At 52.1% G+C, this 21,638-nt stretch overlaps 1 protein-coding gene and 1 long non-coding RNA gene across 2 annotated transcripts in view; one reads left to right on the top strand and one right to left on the bottom strand.

The window, feature by feature from the left end:
• LOC141585001 (uncharacterized) overlaps window positions 1-4,119 on the bottom strand; it is a 180,145-nt gene extending 176,026 nt beyond the window's left edge. Inside the window, exon 1 of the long non-coding RNA XR_012518281.1 lies at window positions 3,869-4,119. This is a non-coding gene — a long non-coding RNA (uncharacterized LOC141585001). The remainder of the gene's footprint in view (window positions 1-3,868) is intronic.
• Window positions 4,120-12,736: 8,617 nt separating this feature from the next.
• PPP1R1A (protein phosphatase 1 regulatory inhibitor subunit 1A) lies at window positions 12,737-21,370 on the top strand. The gene is made up of 7 exons (XM_003939279.4): window positions 12,737-13,011; window positions 17,005-17,065; window positions 18,077-18,114; window positions 18,513-18,576; window positions 19,504-19,659; window positions 20,590-20,696; window positions 21,237-21,370. Exons 1-6 carry the CDS (start codon window positions 12,928-12,930, stop codon window positions 20,685-20,687), a joined length of 501 nt encoding a protein of 166 aa, XP_003939328.2. The 5' UTR covers window positions 12,737-12,927; the 3' UTR covers window positions 20,688-20,696; window positions 21,237-21,370.
• The last annotated feature ends 268 nt before the right edge of the window (window positions 21,371-21,638 follow it).

The raw sequence follows: 21,638 nt of genomic DNA, 5'->3' as shown, positions 1-21,638 counted from the left end.
TCTCTGTTGACCGCAGTCACCGCCAGGGCCAAGCCAAAGCTTCCAGATGTATTTGTCACCCAGAACCCCAACCCTGTTTGGCTCTGTCAGCCCCAAATCCAGCCCAGTTCTCTCTGCCCAGTCTCTCTCTGCCAAACCCTTTTACCATGCCCTCTAGAACTCCTGATTTGTGATCAGTAAATGCCTTGATATTCCCAATGTCTTGTTTTGAATATTCTCTCTATTGCTTAATCTTCCTTTTTTTTTTCATTCTTCTCCCATCTTTCAACTGACATTGCCTAATCGAAAATAACATTTTCAAGCCAGGTGTGTGGCTCATGCCTGTAATTCTGGCACTTTGGGAGGCCCAGGTGGGAGAATCACTTGAGGCCTAGTTTTCAAGACCAGACTGGGCAACATAGCAAGACCCTAAAATAAAAACAATTAGCTGGCCATGGTGGCACATGCCGGTAGCCCCAGCTGCGTCAGAGGCTGAGGCAGGAGGATCACTTGAGCCCAGGAATTCAAGGCTGCAGTGAGTTACAATCATGCCACTTGCACTCCAGCCTGGGTAAGAATAAGAACCTGTCCCTTTAAAAAAAAAAAAAAAAAAAAATCCGGGCACGGTGGCTCACGCCTGTAATCCTAGCACTTTGGGAGGCCGAGGCGGGTGGATCACGAGGTCAAGAGATCGAGACCATCCTGGTCAACATGGTGAAACCCCGTCTCTACTAAAAATACAAAAAATTAGCTGGGCATGGTGGCGCGTGCCTATAGTCCCAGCTACTCAGGAGGCTGAGGCAGGAGAATTGCTTGAACCCAGGAGGCGGAGGTTGCAGTGACCCGAGATCGCGCCATTGCACTCCAGCCTGGGTAACAAGAGCGAAACTCTGTCTCAAAAAAAAAAAAAAAAAAAAAAAGAATTTCAGATTTTCTGAGAATCTCACAACCTCTCTTACATGCTCACATGGGAACTGCTTTCTCCTTTAGCCACCAATTGCCTCCGAACCAGAAGGCAGGAAGAAAGAGATTCCTCCTTGTTCTCCACTGCTGCTTCTAAACCATTCCTCTTCCTTCCCACTCCAAAATCTTCCCTCCTTTGACACTCAGAACATATGCTGCCCCCTTCCTTAGAGAGAGCCCCTTACCTCCGCACCTGGTCTTTTCCTCCCCGTAGCTCCTGTCCTTATTCTTGAGGACAGTCAGTGTTCATGCCGATGACCTCCCGACACTCTGGCTTTTCAGTCCTTACCTTTGTACCTCGGCCTATGCCTCACTACAGCCACTTCCAAAATCCTAAATGCAACAGTCCCACCTCTGCCCACAACTTCCTGCCCTTCCAGCTGCAGTACGGTAGAAGTCCAGTTGGAGCGGTTCTTCGACCTGATCCAGACCTTCGATTCGCTGACCCTGTCGTTTTCTCCATGTAACTAATGACTACGTTCCCCAAGCTCCTTACAGACAGATGTGGCCATGTGACTAGATTTTGGCCAGGAGGATATGAACAAATATGATAAGGGCAAATTATGAGTGGTGCCCTTGACAGCAAGAGTGAGTCCTCCCTTTCTCCTTTCTAAGTTCTTCCTGCTGGCTGGAATGAGATAAACGCATGGGAGCTGCAGCAGCCCTCTATGCCACTAAACAGAAGCTACATATTGAAAAGAAAGGGTAAGGAGATAGAAGGTCCAGAATATTGTGCGGCCACCATGTTAGCTCTGTCTAACTTCTGTTCTGTTTAAGCCATGGCATTGCAATCTTGAACCTGAACCAGTGCCTTCCTATACCTCTCACCTCATCTTTCTGTCTCATTAAATATCACCACCAAAAACCTAAGAGTCAATCTTGATTTCTGCCTTTCCCTCAATCCCCACAATCAATTCAGCAACCAGGCTATAGATTCTGTCTCTAAAATATATCCTGACTTTGCCTCTCCCTCCCCATTTCTCTGCCACTATCCTGTTTCCACTGCCGCGGTGTATCACCCAAACCTCAGCTTTCTGAGTAAACTGGCTGCCTCCACTGAAACCCCTTACAATCCAGGCTCCATCAGGAACTAGACAAGCGATCTTTCCAAGTATATATCAGATCATGTCTGCTCTTTAAAATTATCAGGTGGTTCCCATCACACTTCAAATAAAATCCAAACTTTTTACCAGGGTCTACAAGGCCCTGTGTGGTCTGGCTTCCAAATATCCCCCCAAGCTCATCTTATTCCACTCTCCTGCCCAATGCAGTGTGACCGCGCTGGCGTCTTTCACGGTCCTCGGACACACCAGCATCTTTCCCATTTTCATCCTTGATCACTCTGCTTAGAATTCGCTTCCTCTTGCTGTCCGCATGGCTGGCTCCCTTCCACCCGTCAGGTCTTGGTTCAAATGTCATCTTCGCAGAGAGCTTCCCGGGCCACCCTCACCCACCCTCCCCGTTTCTTCTGTCACCTCGCCTCATTTATTCCCCTCAGTGCATTTCCTAGGCTCTGAAATTTTCTTATTTAGACATTTATTTACTTGTTTATATACTTTTTACCTCACAAAAATGTAAGCTCCATGAAACCCGGGAACACGTCACTCATTACTATTTCCCGTCTTCTCTCCAGTACTTTGAACAGTAATTACCGGGCAAAGCAAGTTCAACGAATGAATCTGAACTGAATTCATGAATGAATTGAATAAATGAATGAGCGATCAGTAAAATTAGCTGCTTTTTTTTTTTTTTTCTAGAAAACAGCAAGTCGGTAAGGAACAGAGAGAGGCTAGAAAGATTCACTCTGACACCCACCCTCATGTGAGGAAGGAAGCAAAGCCCTCCAGTCTAACGGAAATGCGCACAGGGGAGGGGCAGCAGAGAAGGGTCTCCCTTTCCCAGAGTGGTTAGAAGAAAAGGGTGCTGGGAGGGGCTGAGAAGCCTTCCTCTCAAAAGCCCGGTGCTCTCCTCCCTCCACTACAGAAGTCCTGCAGACGTGAGGACAAGGTCACCTGCCCACAGAACCTAACCCAGCACCAGAGGAAGCCTGGAATAAGGAGGCCTGAAGTTACATCACAGAAAGGGCTTCTCAACACATGTTCAGGTAGGGGGGACTCCAAAATGGGGACTTTCTCTTATTGGGGGTGGGGAAGGATCTTATTTTTAAAAAGAATGTCGCCCCTCACTCCCAAACTTCCTACACCGAATATGGAGTTCCAACACAGGAAGAGGGCCAGGCCAGCCTCCACAGAGCCCATCGCAAGTCCTCCCTCACCCAAGGAGACAGAGCAGCAGAGGCCTCAGATTATCCGGCCCTAGACTAGCAAAGCACTGATTCTCTCTACTGCAGCTCCTTCCCTCCTGTCCCAGGGGCCCTTTTCCTCTAAGTGGAATCACAGAAGCTTTCACTCATAGACTGGTGCAAAATGTCAGAACAACCCAGGATCCCAGAGCATTGATTTGGAAAGAGCCCCCAGACGGCTTCTACTTGAATGCCTTCATCAGCAGAGATCTCCTTCTCCATAAGGCAGCTCCCTCCAGGCTCTAGGGGCTCACATGGGCATTCTGCCTCCCTGCCAGTCAAATCCGTCTCCCTCTAACTTGTTCAGCCTGGTGGAGCAGCACAGGTAAGTCGGTTCTTACTTCCACATGACAACCTTTAAAACATTTAAAGGCAATTCTAATAATAAATAATACCACTTAATGAAAACTAACCAAGAGTTGTGCTAAGAGTTTTGTGTATATTATCCCATTCAATACTTGAAACATCTCCAGGATATAGAAATTATTATTATTCCTATTTCTTAGATAAAGAAATTAGATCAGAGAAGCAAATCAATGAGCCCAGGGTCACTGGAGTATTGGAAGAGTCAGGATTTGTTCCAAGGCCCGACTGACTCCATTCAAAGCCCATGCTCTCACTCACTCTCTTATGCCAAGCTCGCCTGCCCAGCTCGACGACATCGAATCTTCTTTTCTCCCAGCTAAACAACATCAGATCCTTCAAGTATTTCTTCTCTGAAGAGTTCAGGGCTCCCATCCTCCTCCATTTCCTCCAATAACCTCTCAGTTCAATAAAATCCTTGCAGCCACAGAATCTCAGACCTTCGTCCTGGAAACTGGGAGAGGAAAAGGAAGCTCTTCTTCTGTTAAGGGGTCTCCCCAAAGTTCCCCCAAGACCCCAGTCTCCCCTCAGTCTCCAAACACAGCTTTTGCCTCCACTCTTTGCTACCCTAGCTCCGCCTCCCTTGCTAATTTCACTTCCCTTGTCCACCAGAAATTTGTCAATCTGCTTCCTCCTTATTCTCACATTCTTCTTCCCTGAAGTCCTACTCAACCTTTAAAAAAAAAAAAAAAAAAAAAAAGCCTAACTCCAATTTTCTCTGTTCTGCAAAGCCTTCTCTAGTTCCTTCAGGCTGCCCCTTCCCCAATGCTCCCAAAGTTCTTATTTCTGCCATCACAACACCAGTGACTATTTTGCAGCTCCTAGTGTCTGTTCACAAGTCTCCCTCACCAGCTGGGCTTCTCCAGGGCAGAGAGTATGGCTTTGATCTCCGCACACCCATCGCAACACTGGTGCTTAGTACACGGCTGTTAGCGTCAGACACAGACTGATTCATGTTTGATACTTCAAAAAGGAAGAATGGTAGTTACACTGCAGGAAGCCAGGAAGCGGGGCTAATGCCAGAGAACCGACTGAGATGCCATGAGAGCTGAACCCCCAGCAGCTGGGGGGCACCTGGCCTCTGGAGATTGAATGAAATAATCTAGCACCCATGAGTCCGAGGGACGCAGGGTTTGAAACAGGATCTGCTGCCCTCTGGTGGCCATTCCACCGCCGGGCCGTTTGTTTTGTGCCTGGCTTTCCCTAAGAGAAGCGAAGCTGCTGGTATGGACGTAGAGGCTGACACCCTTCCCTCCTGACACAGTCTTAAACCCAGTTTCTTTTGTAAAAGGATATAAAAGTATAATTTCCAGGCACCAAGATATAACGAAGGAAATTTTAAACAGAGTCACCAAATCATCATATGAAAAATTTTTTAAACTAATTTCTGACCCCCTCAGCCAGATGGAGGATGTAAAAGAGGGTCGTAGCATAGAGAGGAGGGAGGAGTCTGTGAGGAGGAAATGTATGGAGAAAACTGTGCTGTGAGCCCCATCCCCTCCCTCCCAAGGAAGGACAGAGGCGCCAACCCCTTAGAGCAAACCCAGTGAGATGCCCGCACGGGTTACCCCAAGGGCTGAGACTGTGGCCCCTAGCACTGGGAGCAGAGTGTTGTGGAGTCTGAGGGTTGCTCAGAAGTTTAGAAGGAGAGAGAGGACTGAAGGCATGTGGGCATTCTGGCAGAGCTGAGACAGCCTATGCCACAGGGTTTGCCTAACCAGGAAAGAACCAGCTACGGACCCCTGGAGGCGGAGACCGGTGCCTTCCCCTGGGTCCATCCTGGATCCTGGGCAATAGGGTCACCTCAAGGAACAAAAGGACCCTAGCAGCTGAGGAAGGAGTCCATAGGTGAGGTGACCCCTGAGGACCCTGAGACATAGGTGAGGTGACCCCTGAGGACCCTGGAAAACACCCATGAGAGAATAATCACCAGAGAACACAGAGTCTGAGGATGGTACCCATTGATGGAGGAAGCTGAGCACCGACTGATCTCAAAACTGATCTACGCCTGCCAATCGGATGTGCACCACCCCACCACTCACCAGCACACCTCACTCTGAAACAGCGTCTAGTGAGAGCCGGGGAAGAGCCAGGCTCGGGGCAGAGCAGGAGGGAGAACGTGCCGGAGAAGCAGAGCAGAGCCAGCCACTCCCTGCTTTCCCACGCAAGCTTCCAACTAGAGCAGGCCCAGCAGCTGGAGAAGGGACACTAAATGGCTTCAGGTTTTGATTCATATATTTGCCTGGTCATTCTAATTTCTGAATAGAGACTACCCCTCACCTGAGAGTGAGCAGCAGGGTTCAGAGGCTTTCCTGGGTTTTCACCCAGAAGCAAAGAAAACTTTACCAGGGTCCACTCTCCAGTGACGTATAAAGGAAGGCTAGAAACAACAAGCATCATGAAACCAAAATGCATCTTGGACTGTGTAAACAAAACCCACTTCATTTTCTCATCATACGACGAGTTGTGATGGTTCCTCACACAGGTTACAGGCTCCCCTTCCACTGGGACTGAATTACAGGGACCCAGGATTGTCCCTTCCAAATCCTCCTCCCCGCCTTCTTTTCTGCAGCCTAGAACACCCCTGCTCCCATCTCTTCTCCCTCTTCACCACCAGGAACCTCCTCTTTAAGGCCTCCTGAGACCAGCCCAACCCCAACCAGGGGTTCTGAACACATCCTTCTCTTCTTGGGGAGGGGAGAGAGACAGGGGCCCACTGGCCTCCTATGCCTGTTCTGGCAGGACCCCCCATCATCCTCATCTTAGAGTACGCACCATCTCCCTGCCCCATAAGGCACTGTCACATCTGTAGTAGGTAGAATAGTGTCTCCCAAAAGTTCATGTCCACCCAAAACCTCAGAATACAGAAATAAGGTCTTTGCTAATGTAATTAATTACAATTTCAAGAGGAAATAATACTGGATTTGGGGTGGGCCCTAAATCCAATGACTGGTGTCCTTCTTAGAAGAGGAGAGGTCACAGACACACTAGAGGGAGGAAGGGCTGGGCGAAGTGGCTCACGCCTGTCATCCCAGCACTCTGGAAGGCCAAGGTGGGTGGGCATCTGGGGTCAGGAGTTCAATACCACTCTGCCCAACACGGTGAAGCCCCGTCTCTACTAAAAATACAAAATGTAGCCACGCGTAGTGGCACACGTCTGTGGTCTCAGCTACTCGAGAGGCTGATGGGATGATCGTGTGAACCCAGGAGGCAGAAATTGCAGCGAGCCAAGATCACATCACTGCCCTCCAGCCTGGGTCACAGAGCAAGACCCTGTCTCAAAAAAAAAAAAAAAAAGAAAAAGAAAGAAAATGAGGGAAGAAGACCATGTGAAGAGAGAGGCAGAAATCAAGAAATCAGTCATGCTGCCATAAGCCAAGGAACACCTGGAGTTACTAGAAGCCGAAAGAGGCACAGAGTGTCACAGCATCCTAAGGAACTCACACACTTCTCACCCCATGCTCCAGCACAGCAACAGGCAACGGCTAATCCTTGGCAAGAGGAATGCAAGGCTAGGGCTGGAGCTGGGGCTGGAGCTGGGGCTGGAGCTGGGGCCCAGTGCCCTTTCCCAAGCCTGGGAGGACCAGGGAAGGAGGACTGGGCTGTAACTTTCAAATGACCCCCCTATACACGTTCCCCTGCTGAGCACCCTCAAGAGAAAAGCAAGCATCTGCTCCCTGGTCACCTAGAGGAACAGGTCCAGAGCCCTAGGGGCCCTTGCCCTCCCATTCCTGGAAACCTACCCTCATCCCGTCCTGTGGCTGGGGAATTTTCCATCCTCCCACCCTCAAGTCAAAGTCATTAGATTTAATCATTAACAGGGCGGTGTTAATTAGCAGAACGGGGTGATTGTCCATGCTGATGAGGACACAGCTGGACATCAAGAATAGCTGATCCGACAAAGCTGTGGAGAAGCAGGACCTGGCTGAAAAGAGGCAGGGGCTGTGCTTCTGTAGACAACTTCCCCCCAAATTCTGAAAGCACTGAAATCCCCATTCATCGTCCCTTTTTTTTTTTTTTTTTTTTTTTTTTTTCAAGAATCAAAGGAGAAAACAGTTGCAAGTGTTTAAGAGGTGCTCAGCACACTACGGACAGTATCTCATCCTACCCCTCACTATGTATTATTATAATAGGGATACCTTTATTAATCCAGTTTTAAGGGTGAGGACATTGAAGCTCAGAGAGGTTAAGCACCTTGCCCAAAGTCACAAAGCTGCTAGGTGGCAGAGCTAGGGTTTGACCTTAGGCAGACTTCTCCGGAGGCTGGGCATTTAACCACCAGGCTGACTGGAGCTAGTGTGGAGGGGCAGAAGAGGGTCTTTGCAGTCGGAGGTCACGCTGACCTCCCTTCTGATGCCCCTTATCCGGCAGCACATTGTGCTTCCGATTTTGTAACTCTTGGCTGATCATGACTCACTCACCACTGCCCTGGCTCCTGTTAGGCCATAAGCCGTGTGTCAATGGACAGACTGTGTCTCTTTTACGCTCTGCTGTGTCCCCAGCACTTAGCATAATATCTGACACATAGGAATAGCCAATAAATGTTTGTTAAAAGCATTTTTTTTTTTTTGAGATGGAGTCTTGCACTGTCTCCCAGGCTGGAGTGCAATGGCGTGATCTGGGTTCACTGCAGCTTCCGCCGCCCAGGTTCAAGCAATTCTCCTACCTCAGCCTCCCAAGTAGCTGGGATTACAGGCGCCCACCACCATGCTTGACTGATTTTTTTCTGTTTTTAGTAGAGATGGGGTTTCACCATGTTGACCAGGCTGGTCTCGAACTCCTGACCTCATGATCCAGCCAGCTCAGACTCCTAAAGTGCTGGGATTACAGGCGTGAACAACCGCCGCGCTCAGCCAAAAGAATAAATTTAACCTTTTAGCAGGTTGGGGATAGAAGGGGCTAGCTAGAGGCTAGCTAGGTATTGGACCTTCTGAATTGTTGATAATCATAGTGTTCAAATGCATCTCAAGAGGTCATCTAGTCCATGACCCTGCTTCAGGTTCAGCCATTACCCTGCCGTAGCCACCAAATTTACTGGGGAAAGTGCTGGCGTGGCTTCTGGTCCTTGGAAAAGTTGTTCCTCCCTATTGCCTTGATTTCTCCTCTCTAGCCTGAAGGGTTCAAGTGGCTGTTCTTGCAGTCTCTTTCACCCTACCAGTGGATTTGGGGGTTCAGGAAGAGGCAAAGCACTTTGAAAATGAGCATCCCCTCTGTTTGAATCACCAGCTCTGGCCCCATTCCCAAGTCTGCCAGCTGCAGGGGGGTGTGGACTCAAGCCTGGCAGAATTGCAACTCTGGGCTTTTTCGCAGGCAAACCAGGACAGTCAGAAGAGGCTGGGCTTCCAAGTCGGCGCCTAGGAGGCAACATATCTACTCCAATGCTGCTTCCGGGGCTCACAAGAAGCTCTGGAAAGTTCTTGCAGGGAAGCCTTCTAGATGGGCTCAAACTCCCGCGGGACACCCAGTCTCACTGCAGGGGACCCACATCTCTCTTCCAGATCAAGGCTGACCCCCACCTGGCCTCCCTCCGTCTTCACAAGGGTTGGCCCCTAAAGGCTCTCAGTCATTTCCAAAGAAGCAAAGCCACCCTAAGAGACAAGGATTCACCCCTTGCATGAGGATTGTCAGAGCATATGCCTCAAGCTGAGATGACTCCAAGAGTTTCCTGAAACATTGAAGAAACTGCAGCACATCGGCATGAGCATATGGCTTCCTGGGGGACCGCTTGGATGGGGTCGCTGCTCCTTTGGGTGTAAAAAGGCATCTCTGGCCTCATCTCCTCTGAACCGTGTAGATAAAAAGTGTGTGTGCCTCACGTTTTCAACAAGCAGGAGTGTGCCTCCGCCACCCCGGCCAGGCAGGGAGAAAGGTAAAGACACGGGGAAGGTCCTGGGCCTCCTGGGTTCTAATCCAGTTTCTGAGACTTCCTGGCTGTGTGACAGGAGCACCCTCAACTCAGAACAACAGAATATTAGAACAGAAGAAACCTGCACAGTCACCTGGTCCCCTTCATTTTGAAGAGAAGGAAACTGAATCCAGTTGGGGGTAGGGCAAGCAACCCCAAGTCACTCAGAGAGCTGGTAGCAGACGGAGAAACTGAACCCCGACCTTTCATATCCTGTCCCAGGTGCCCATCTTACAAACACCTCGCTACACTACCCTCCCCTCGAGAAGTAAAATAAACACCCTAATACCTGCCCTCCCTCCTGGGTGGTTGTGAGGATTAGTGGATTAATGCATGAGGAGGTTCGTGGGGGTGAGAAGGGTGCACCGATAAAAGCAGAAAGTGCTGACAGCGACAAAGAGCAGCCCCATTAACTGATAGTCCAGTGCTGAGAATAGGGGAGGGTGAGCGTCATTAAGTGACTGCATGACCCAGTCACATCCCTGTAACTTTAAATATTTCATGGAGCCAGCAGTGCACCACAGACAGCTGCTGCTCCTCCAGCCCCGGCTGTGACTGCAGCGGGGCTGTGAACACACGCGCCTAACATAGAAACATGCAAGCTGAGGGAAGGAGCTGGGATGAGGCAGGCTCTGACTCTTACTCACTCTAGGAAAGGTTCCAAGAGCAGGCATCAGGCCCTCTGCAGCGCCCGGGGCCTGTGTGTGAGCAACCCACACCTTTGTACACCCACCGGCCCAACAAGCACTCGCATAGCTATGGACATAAATAAAAGTCAAAATGACAATAAACACACACCTTCACAGACAGACCCATTCCAGCTTACCCAGCACCAAAGGCTGCACCCAGCCACACTCCACCTCCCTGCTACCCATAAACGCTTCGCCCACTTTTCCCAGTCTCCTCCTCCCAAAGCCAGTACTGGGAGCTATCGCTCTTCCCTCTCCCTCCTCTCTCCTCCTCTGCCTCCACCCCGGCACCAGCTGCTGCAGGACCCCTCTTCCCACGCAGCCCCTCATCAGCCATCTCTCCAGAGCTCCAGCTCTCTTGGTCTCTCTCCTTACCTATGGCCTTCAGGACAAAGGACTCTGAGAATCTGGGACTTCAGAAGGCAACATAGGGTGGGTGAGAGACCTGGGGAGGAATTTCCATGACCAGACCAAAGTTTGAGGGAGAGCAGGGAATACGAAAGAGGACCAGGCAAGCTGGCTAACTGGGCTGGGGGTGGAGAGGTGACCACTCCGAGAGGTGACCACCCCCAACTCCGCCATCCTGCTAGGAGATAATAATAAAACCAGCAGCTACAATTAACTGAGACCTTCTATGCACCAGGTACTCTACCTACACGATACTCAACCCTAGGAGGTAGGACCCTCTGTCTGTTTTACAAATGAGATTGAGGCTCATGCGGGAAGCCTGAATCCCCAGACACAGGGATGTGGGAATCCTGGCTTCACATCCCACAGTCCTGGTAGAATGGGATGGGGAATAGATAAGTCACCTATTTAGAGGATGTTTTGGATCCTGGTCTGTGTGTGTGTGGTTGGGAGGTGGAGTGAGTAGGGAGGAAGCCAGAGCAAGCAACTGGGCCCTAATGAGCCAGGTATCTCCCTAGCCCCAACCCTTACCCTCTCTGCTTCGGGGCCTTCACGATCTCTTTCTCCACTGTCACTTCTCGTGGGGGTATCTGCGCAAAGGTTGGGAATAAAGGGAGACAGGGAAGCCCAACCAGCTGTTTTTCATCTGGCCCTGCTCCCCAGAGAACAAAGGGGCCCTGCAGGTGCAGGATAGGTGTGGAGAGTCCATCCTGGAGTCCAAGCGACAGCAAAAGAGCGGCCAGTTGACATGCAGACAGAGATCCAGCTGGCCCACTGGGTCCCTATAACCCCAGCCTTACCCCGAGAAAACTGAGCCTGACATATGTAAAAAGATATGGCTAGGGGGAGGGCAGGACAAGTTATTTTGGGAGGTTAGAGGGGAAGGGGCCTTGTGAAATCAAGGTCCGGGAAGGGCTGCCTAGGAGAGGAGGCAACTGAGAGTTGAGGCTGACCCCTTAGAGGAGAGGATGATCATAGGGTTCTCCCAGAACCAGGGGTAAATCTGTATGGAACTTGCCGGTTGCTTGGTTTAAGAGGCAGACCTCTTAAACCTCTTCCAGCACTCCCTATGCTGGCCTCCCCATCCCCCTCTCCATCCCTCTCTCCACCTTCTCCCCTGCGAAGATGCATCCAGCCCTACCCCTCCCCAGGTGCCCAGCACCTCTCCTTCCCTTGTCTAGTGATCCCCAGCCCTTAGCACCACGTACACCAGCTCCTGTGAATATCCTATCTCCCTCACTGGCTCGCATTGAATGGCATCTCAGTCTTCCACCAAACTAGTAAGTTCTTCCCATAGTCTAACCTCCATCCCCTCAGTTACAGCAGCTCCTTTTCAGTATCCTGCCAATAGCGAAATTGGAAACCAACCCTATCTGTAAACAAGCCATCCCACCAAAGGAGTTTCTCTCCCCATCCCCAGGCACGTTCCCCTTGCAGGCCTTTCACCTACTTTACCATCCCCTAATTTAGCAAGCAGAAAGGGAACTCGATTTCACAAGCACGATTGGCTCCCCAGCCTCATTATTCCTTTTGCCGAGTCCCAGATGGTCCTCTCTCCCCAAGCCCTCCTCCCACCCCCACAGGCACTTCGGGAGAAACGCGCCCTCCGGAGACCATCCAAGGTCTTCCGTTTCCTCTCCCTGGCACAGAGGGAACACAGGACGGGTGTACAGACTTCGTATTTCCCTCCAAGTTTTTACCTCCGCCTAGTGTTTTCCTTTCAAGGGAAAGTCCCTCTCGAAGTCTAACCTTAATCCCTCCTGCTGCATGCCTAAATCCCCTTTCCATCTGTTCTCTATAATACCACCCCCTTCAAAATCAGAAACGCAATCTTCCTCTCGCGTTTGCAGCCTCCCCTCCTGCAGCGCCCCTCTACTTTCCCAGCCCCTACAACCCGCCCCGGCCCGGAGAAGTTCTTCCTGGCCGCTCCGCACCCCAACTCCCTGCCCCAAACTCCGAGGACACTGAGGTCTCTGCCTGAGCTGTCCACTCCGACGGCTCCCGGGCCACGCCCGGACTCGCCGGCCCGCGGGGCGGTGACCCCCGCAGCCGCCGGCGCAGCCACGACGGGGTTAAGGCTCCGGGCTGGGGGAGGGGGAGGGGTCCGGGAGGGGCGGCCGCGGAGCCAATCGGCGGCTGCGGAGTCCCGGGAGCCGCGAGCTGGGAGCGCTGTGCCGGGAGCCGGGAGCCGGGAGCCGAGCGCGCCGGGCTGGGGCCGGGGCCGGAGCGGAGCGGAGAGGGAGCGCGCCCGCCCCAGCCCCGAGTCCTGCCGCCTTCCCTCCAGCCGCGGCGCGGGCCCAGCGGCCGCCGCCCCAGCCATGGAGCCAGACAGCAGCCCCCGAAAGATCCAGTTCACGGTCCCGCTGCTGGAGCCGCACCTTGACCCCGAGGCGGCCGAGCAGGTGCGGAGCAGGGCGGGGCGGCGGGGGACTCGCCCAGCCAAGGACGAGGGAACCCGGGGTCCCTGCCTGGTCCTCCCTTAGCAGCGCGCCCTTTGGAGGACGAACGCTCATTTTGGGGAGGGGAGGGGGTCTTCTGTCCCCTCCCCCACCGTCGGAGCCACATCTCGGATCTGTGCTTCTATGAGACTGAGCGAAGGAAGAGCGCCTCCTCTCCATGCCTGGCCCCGCGAGAGTCGCTCTCTTCCTCCCCAGCCCTGGGGGAGGGGGCCTGCTTGAGGACACGACCCCTCCCTCCTGAAACAACCCTGCATCGCTCCCCCAGTCAACCCCCACCAGAGTTTCTGAGCTTGGTGGTGGCACTGAGGGGAACAGCAGCAGTGAGGGAGGGGTCTGGGGAGGGGTCGGTAATGGAGCCGGAGAAACAGCTCTCCCTGTCCCCTCCTAACTGGGGGCCACCTTGCTGGGCTCCCAAAGTGATCACAGGAAGAGACTGGGGACAACTGAGAGGGCTGGGGCTCCGGGGAGACGGGAGAGGGGAGATGGGTGGTCGTAGGCTGAGGCTTCCTTCTTCAAGTCTGGGCACATGGTCCGTATTCCCAACTCCTGCCCTTTGGAGTGGGGAGGCCGGGTGGGACTGAGCTGGCGGCACTGGGAAGCCGGAGGTGGAGACTTTCCAGGGGCTGGGGTTCAAGATGAACCATATGCAAGGGAGAAGCACTGTGACAGCCTTGGCTCAAGGGGTGGGAGTCCAGGGCCCTGGCCCAGCCTCCTCGCCTGGTCTATTTTTAGCTCAGAGCAGCCTGGCAGAGGGGGCAGTGTATGAGAGTGTGTGAGCAAGTGTATGCCTCGGGGAGAGTGAGAGTGTGTGTGGAGCCGGTGACTGCCCGTGGTCCTTACTACTACTGGTTCGCCAAATATTTGCCTATTTGCCTATTGCCCCATCTCTTTGTAATCTCTGTCCATTTGCCTAGACAATCCCATTCCTAAAGAATATCAGTTTCCCACAAGGTCAGTTCTTCGTTTCTCCCAACGAGCTGCCAGGCTCTGGCTGGCCACCCCCACCCCCTCCTCCCACCCCACAAAGAAAAAAAAAAAAAAAAAAAAACTTTGTGACCTCTTGGGAGAAGGTAGAGAGTGTTTTTTGCCATTTTTGTTACTCCAGCTGTTTGGTAGAATAAGGTCTGATGTGAAGGGAAGAGCAGGCACACACAGTCTCCCTATCGCTTTAGCTTCCCATTGTGGTAGTAGGGTTAGGTACCTGGGTCTCCATCCTCTCTCTGGCCTGGGGTGAACCCCTGCCTCAGAGCTCTAAGATGAGACTATAGGAAAGATTGTGGTGAAGCCTCACAAATCTGTAGAAAATGAGGAGGACGCAGAGCCACCAGCATGGGGCGTGTTCCCTGGGAGTCAGGGGAGAGGCTGCTATGCCTGGAGGCAGGGCATCGGTCAGGATGACCTCAGACCCGGGAAAGGGGCTCAAGAGTCTGGGCGGTGGAGATTGGGGATGCGGTTCGGAAGAGAACTGCCTCGCACTGGCACAGACAGGGCCTGGCACCTGCATCTGTTTGGTGTTGGAGGAAGCAGGTGTAGTAGGTGTGTGGGGAGGAGGAGGGGGTAGGCCAGCTGGTTTGGGGATCTAGGGGACAAGGGAGTGGCACAAGGCAATGCTGAAGAGCCAGAGGGAAAAAAGAGAGCCGGGACTTGGGCCTGCTTTCTCTAATCTTCAGGATCTGTGTCTCATAGGCCTGAAATTCTTCCTGCAGTCTAACCTCAGCCCCTCCTGCTGTGTTAGGCAAAAAGCTCCAGGCTCGGCAGGTATTCCTAACCCAGACCCACATGGGAGGGCAAAAGGAGTTAGAAGGTATAAGTTATAGAGCACAGAGTGGCAGGGGTGAAGGGGTGCCCACAGCTTCCAGATCCTTGACATGACCGGTTTGGAAATAAATCCAAAGCGAAGGTACCACGTGCTCTTGAGAGCTAGGATTTGGGATAGGTATAACATAAAGAAAAGAGACCATCTCCTGATCTCGTACTAGTTCAGGTGCCTGGAAGGTGCCTCAGGAAGTCCAAGGCTCCTCCTTTCTGCTGTAAGGATAGCAAGAAGGGACCGGTCCAAGACCACGCAGCCCTGCTGCTCTCTGTCTTACTTGCAGTCTGCTTCTCGGGCTCCGCACTCTGATGTTATCCCAACCCGCTAATCTCCACTTCACACTCTCCCTGTCTCTTCCCGTCTTCTACCACCACCACACCCGGCCCCTCCGGGATGGAAAGAAGTAGAGGAGTCTTCTAGTCGAAGGATGGCCCCCACCCGTATACAAGAAACAGGTGGTCCCCGGCCCGTGTGCATCACAGTTCATGTTCGTGCAGCTCGTAAATGTACACACTTACACACAGACACAAAGGACTGGACCGTGGGACCTTGAAATGCCACCCAAAACAGATGCTACTGAATTCTCCTGGGAAAATGATGCCCTGCCCCTACACACCCCCATTCTGGGCATCCTGTTTCTTCTTTAGAAAGAGTCCCCCCTCAGGCTTAAACAGCCCGTCTTGCCATAGCCAGTGCCCCCAAGTTTGCTGGGCATAGAGGGGGGCAGCGTTCACCTCCCTCATCTCCCATGGCCAGTGGTGATGATTCTAAATAATGGACAAGCAAAGATAAGGGTTTGATCATTCAGTGTCCTCACCCTACTCCTCTCAGTCCAGGATAATTTTAGCCCTTTTTCCAGCCCCATTAGCCTTCCCTCCCCATTGCTAACAGAGAGGGTCATTCTCTAACCCCCATCCTTCCCCTCGCTTCCAAGCCTCTAAAGCCTCCAGAGAAAGGGGAAAAACTACACCTCCCAGGAGTCCTTGGACTGACTTCAACAACAATCAACTTTATTGGCTGTGTGACAAAAGAACAACAGTGGGGGTAAGGGGGCTCAGAGGCAGGGTAGTCAGTCAGCTTTATATGTTAATTTCTTAGGCTGGGACGTGGAGCCCAGAATAAGATTTTTCAGCTAAGCTTTAGGCCCTGACCAGGGTCCTGCCCAGGGCTCCTCCTTGTATTGATATTATATTTACCATGACAAGGATTCCCCCAATCCCATTTCCTAACAGAAAGGCAATGTATCCAAGGATAGAGAGGACATTTGGGAGTGAGGGGCACAGGCCAGAGGAGATGCACATTCAGATCCTTCTCTGTGCTGTCCCCCCCAGGCTGGGGGGCGCTTGAAAAGGATGCTCTCTGCAGGTGCTATCACACCAAATGTTAACGCCTGCTTGGGGAGTGGGTTAGAAGACGGAGAGAAAGCCCTGTGCCCTCTTAAGTTATTTCTGACCATTGATCCAGGATGGGCGGAAGGACAGCAGGCCAGAGATCAATGCGTCAGAGCAGATATAGCTGCTGAGATGGAGAGTGGGGCTGGGACCAGGGGGAAGTAGAGAGACAGAACAGGGTAGAAGGGAGCATGCAGAGGGGCAGGGGGAGGGGGGGTCTTCTGGGTCCTTAGGATTAGCTCTCCCCAGGGGAAGAGGAATCCAGGGATGTTCACCCTGGAACAGTCAGTCCAGTGTAACATAGCATTTTTTTCAACTTTTATTTTAGATTCGGGGGGTGGTACATGTGCAGGTTTGTTACAGAGGTTTATTGTGTGGTGCTGAGGTTTGGGGTACGATTGGTCCAGATAGTGAGCATAGTACCCAATAGGTAGCTTCTCAGCCCTTGCCCTCCTCCCTCCCCCTCGTGTATTCCGCAGTGTCTGTTGTTCCTGTCTTGATGTCCATGTGTACTCAGTGTTTAGCTCCCACTTAGAAGTGAGAACGTGCGGTATTTGGTTTTCTGTTTCTGCCTAAGTTTGCTTAGGATAATGGCCTCCAGCTGCATCAACATGGTATTTTTTGAGGTGTGTTGAGTAGGCTAGCCTGGTTTATGTTACTGAGTGGTTTGGGGTGGGGCTTTGATGCTTCCATGTGTTCTTGACCACTTCCCCATTTCCCACCTTCCCTCAGATTCGGAGACGCCGCCCCACCCCTGCTACCCTCGTGCTGACCAGTGACCAGTCATCCCCAGGTAAGCCAGGGACAGGCTGCTGAAGGGAGTGGGGGGCCACTGCAGCAGTGGGTCCCAGTGGGAGAGATGGATGCTAGATGGAAGAAGAACGGCTCTGAGGTGGCTGGGATGTCCTCAGTCCTGAGGGCAGGAAAGTGGTGGCGGAATTGCAGAATTTCCTTTGCTTTTGGAAAGATGGAGCAGTGCTAGGAGGTGGGGAGACCACCTGGCTCCTAAGCCCCCCAGGAATTGGGGTGGTCAACTGAGTGCTGGTTGCTGTGGCAACAGCCTTCCAGGTTTCTCCAGCAACTGAGATGCTGCTACCCCCACCCCCAGAGGCAGTGTCAGCTGTGAGGGGGAGGGATCGCCTCCACCAGCTCTTCACAGCCCCCAGAGTGGGGCGGGGGCGGGAGGTTAGAAGCAGTTCAGGGAGCAGCTGAGATTCTGGTCACCAGCATCCCCATCAAGGTCTGAGGAGAAAACAAGGTCTCCGAGAATGGCAGGGGAGCTTGACGGGGGTGTAAGAGAAGGTGTCAGACTAAGACTCGAGGCTGGAGTTCAGGATGCCGGGGTCTCCAGCTTGCCTCCAGCTATACTTTTCAGACCCTGCGCAGAATAAATGTACTGTTCTGTACCACTGTTCCCTCCTAGGAAGGGCTTGGTTCTGGCTGACCCTAGGATGGAGGAATGATTGAAAGAGAAAGAGACATGGATACTTCAGAGGAAGAAAAAAGCACAAAGACCACAGATCCTGCCTTTGGGGATCTCCAGGTCTGAGGCAAAGATACAGGTGTGGGTTGACCACAGAGTCAAGGACAGGACTAGATGCAGGGGGTGGAGGCAGCGGCAGCGCAGGAGAGGAGCTCCGGTGAAAAGGTCTGGGGCAGCCATGAGGGCCAAGAGCCTGGGGACAGATGTGAGGAACAGCCCAGGAGGAGTGTGGCTGCAGAATCCCCTCCCCTGAGAAGTCAGCTCTATGGGAATCCCTGGTTTCCTGCCCTCATCGCCCTCTCCTTTCCCTGTTCTCTTCAGAGGTAGATGAAGACCGGATCCCCAACCCACATCTCAAGGTGAGCTGGCCCATCCCACTCAGCCCAGCCAGAGAACCCCCACGTTCATTAGGGGATTAGTCCTTAAAACCCTGCTGCCCATCTCTAGGATATTTTTGACTCCCACTTCCCTATGCCCCTACCCACCAATGTACATGAGTGAACATATACACATGTACCACACACACACACACACACACACACACACAGACACACACACACTCTCTCTCTCTCTCTCTCTCTCTCTCTCTCTCACAGTCTCCTTGCTCACCATTGTCGAGGTGGTTGGGGAAGCAGGAGTTTTCTTCCCCCACTTTTTGAAGCTCACACCTACCCCAAGCTCCAATCCAAAAGCCTGGCAAGGCCAAGGAGGAGGGCAAGGGGGGCTGGCACCCATCTGTGCTCTGTGTCCTTCACAGTCCACTGTGGCAGTGTCTCCACGGCAACGGAAGAAGATGACAAGAATCACACCCACAATGAAAGGTTCGCAAGACCCCTCTCATCCCTTTTTTCTCCTCTACGCCTGAAGCTGGGGAGCACACCTACTGCCCTTTGGAGGGGAGGTCGTTAAATCTGCCTTGATTATGGTAGAGCTGTTGCTAGACGAACTGAGGCTGGAATCCCAGTTTTGCCACTGACTAGCTGGGTGGTCTTGGAAAAACTGCTGAACTTACTGAGCCTTGAATACTACCTCATTATAACAGATGAAATAATCTATGTGAACTCACCGGCACAGTGCACAACACGTACAAGGTACTCAAATTTTTCTTGAATCTCAATTGAGCCTTTCCACCTTCCCCCAGGGAAGACCATGTATCCCAGCAAGATAGGAGGATCCCTTGTTCTTAAAGGCACTCCTCCTACACCTCCCTCATCTGTGAAAAAGAGTACTTTTTTTTTTTTTTTTGAGACGGAATTTCGCTCTTATTGCCGGGGCTGGAGTGCAGTGGTGCAACCGCGGCTCACCACGACCTCAGCCTCCCAGGTTCAAGTGATTCTCCTGCCTCAGCCTCCTGAGTAGCTGGGATTACAGGCATGAACCACCATACCTGGATAATTTTTTTTGTATTTTTAATAGAGACAGGGTTTCTCCATGTTGGTCAGGCTGGTCTTGATAACTCCCAACCTCAAGTTATCCGCCTGCCTCAGCCTCCCAAAGTGCTGGGATTACAGGCTTGAGCCACCATGCCTAGCGGAAAAGAGTACTTTTTATGGTCTAGCTTTCATCCCTCCTTATTGCCAGCTAATGTCCCCTCCTTGCTCAGATCTCAGTGCTTGGGAAAGTCAAACACCCAGCAATGCCTGCTGCCCCTTCAGGGAGGCTGCTGAATCTGGGGATCCACAGGGGAGACTCCAGGCAGATTCCAGGCAGTCATGTCCAGCGTTCCCTCCCTCTCTCTGTGTCCCCAGAGCTCCAGATGATGGTTGAACATCACCTGGGGCAACAGGAGCAAGGAGAGGAGCCTGAGGGAGCCACTGAGAGCACAGGGACCCAGGAGTCCCACCCACCTGGGATCCCAGACACAGAAGTGGAGTCAAGGCTGGGCACCTCTGGGACAGCAAAAAGTATGTTCAGGCTGGGAAGGGCCCCAGGTGTCCTATTTCCCAGCCCAGCAGGAGGCAAGCTTTACCCACTGGGGGGAGGGGAAAGAGCTGGAGCTGGGAGAGGCCTAGTGGTAGGTTAAAAACTGTCTCAAGGATATGAATCGATTTGCATATTCTGCTTATAGTACAATCTTCACCCTCCCTTACTGAATGACACCAAACCCTTCCAGGAACCTGAGAGATCTTCCCTGTGGCTACATGGGGGAAGCCCACTTCACGGGAACAGCACTCAGGCTAGAATCCTGGCTCTGCCACTTGCTGCTTTACCAGCAGAAAGGCCTTAATGCCGTAACCTCAGGGTATACAATGATAACGAGGATGCCTGTTGCAGTGGTTGTGTGTGGCTATTCAATGAGACTGGCTCTTAGCACAGCACCTGACATATGCCAAGCATGCAGGACGTGGAAGCTGGTAGCACTGGGCTATGGCCACAGCCCCTTATCCCAGATCTATTCCAGAACTCAGAACGCTTCCAATGTTATGAAGATACAGTATGTAAACCGTGTATCACATAGTATTCCCGGCAGAGAACCCTATAATCAAACACATAACATTTCTGCAATCCAATGAATGGTCTCACTAAGCAGAAAAAAGACTAAAAATAGTCTCCTATGAGTTCATGTCGGGTTTAGACACATATTGAGTTTTGTTTTTTAAACTGTTTTTAGAGGGTTTATTCTTTCCAGTTTTATTGAAGATTTTTTAAACGTGAACCTATAGTAGTAATGTGGTCAAAGAAAACCCTGTTGATCTTGCCTGATTGCATCCAACTTGGTCTTGGGGCCCTGTCGGGGCCACTGAGGTACCGGATGCAGTGAGGTGAAGCAGTTCCCTCCCCAGTGCATTTATGAATGCTACCTCTTCCTCCCACCACCTATTTTCTCTCCCCAGAGCCTACAGAATCCATCCCTAAAACTCAGGAGAGAGGCAGTAAGGAACCCAGCACAAAGGAACCCTCAACCCATATACCACCATTGGATTCCAAGTGAGCCAACTCGGTAAGACCCCAGGGCTGGGCTGCCAGGTGGCAGGAGAGGAGGCTGTGTGGACAAAAGCAAGGGGCTAGTATTTGGAGTCTAGGAAAAGGGAAACAACCAGCTTCAGTCCCTGAAGAGTTATCCTTTATGGTAAAAGGACTTGCATCTCCTCTGACTGACAAAAAGAAATGGATAGCTGCAGCAAGAAGGATTGAGATTAGACTTTGTGTGGGACTTCTGGCTCCTGGAATGGGTGATAGCAGTAGGCCGTGAATTTTTTGATAAAGGGGATTTGGAACCCAAAGGGAGATCCACACCTGCCCAGGTGAGGTGGGCGGTGGCTCTCCCTGCCTGGAGGATGCATTGATGAGGTGACTTCCTGAGCTTTGACTTCACAATCCCCAGCCCCCCCGCACAGACTGGACAGAGGAGAGACTGCTCAGACATGAGAACAAGCTTCCTCAGACGTTAGATGTTGACACATGGGATGGCCAGCAGGGGCAGGGACAGAATGACCCTCTGGCCTCTCACCTTCTCTTTCTGCCCCTTCCTCCATAACAGGTCTGAGAGAGGAGGAGGTATCGTGGAATCAGGACTGCAGGCTGGGAATGCATGGACACCGGATTTGTTTCTTATTTCTTCACTTTTGGGGAAAATCTCTTGTTTTTAAAAAGTGATAAATTTGGTGTTAGGTCCTTGGCACTTTCCTTCTTTCTCGACTCGGAGAATCCTTTCTCCCGCCTTCTTGTGCTGCTAGCTGCAGCCCACCCCCACCCTCCTGCCGAGCTGCCTCGGAAAGGAAGAACTAGAGGAGCGGGCAGAAGCCTTGAGCAGGGAAGAGTTCTTCCCCTAGCCCTGACTTGACTTGCTGTGGGAAGAGAAGTGAGGGTCAGATAGGTGGGAGGACTAACTTCCAGGGTGCCACGCAGGAAGAAAAGGCCCAGGTTTTTTCTTATTGAGGAA

This window comes from Saimiri boliviensis, chromosome 7, assembly GCF_048565385.1.
Source record: "Saimiri boliviensis isolate mSaiBol1 chromosome 7, mSaiBol1.pri, whole genome shotgun sequence".
Taxonomy (NCBI): domain Eukaryota; kingdom Metazoa; phylum Chordata; class Mammalia; order Primates; family Cebidae; genus Saimiri; species Saimiri boliviensis.
This window is presented reverse-complemented; position numbering and strand designations above follow the sequence as displayed.

What these genes read in the sequence shown, in the direction of transcription:
- PPP1R1A (XM_003939279.4), top strand. Translation starts at nt 12,928, where the DNA reads ATGGAGCCAGACAGCAGCCCCCGAAAGATCCAGTTCACGGTCCCGCTG. An exon ending in TCCCCAACCCACATCTCAAG is followed by an intron (nt 18,115 to 18,512) that starts GTGAGCTGGCCC and finishes TGTCCTTCACAG; the next exon opens with TCCACTGTGGCAGTGTCTCC. An exon ending in AATCACACCCACAATGAAAG is followed by an intron (nt 18,577 to 19,503) that starts GTTCGCAAGACC and finishes CTGTGTCCCCAG; the next exon opens with AGCTCCAGATGATGGTTGAA.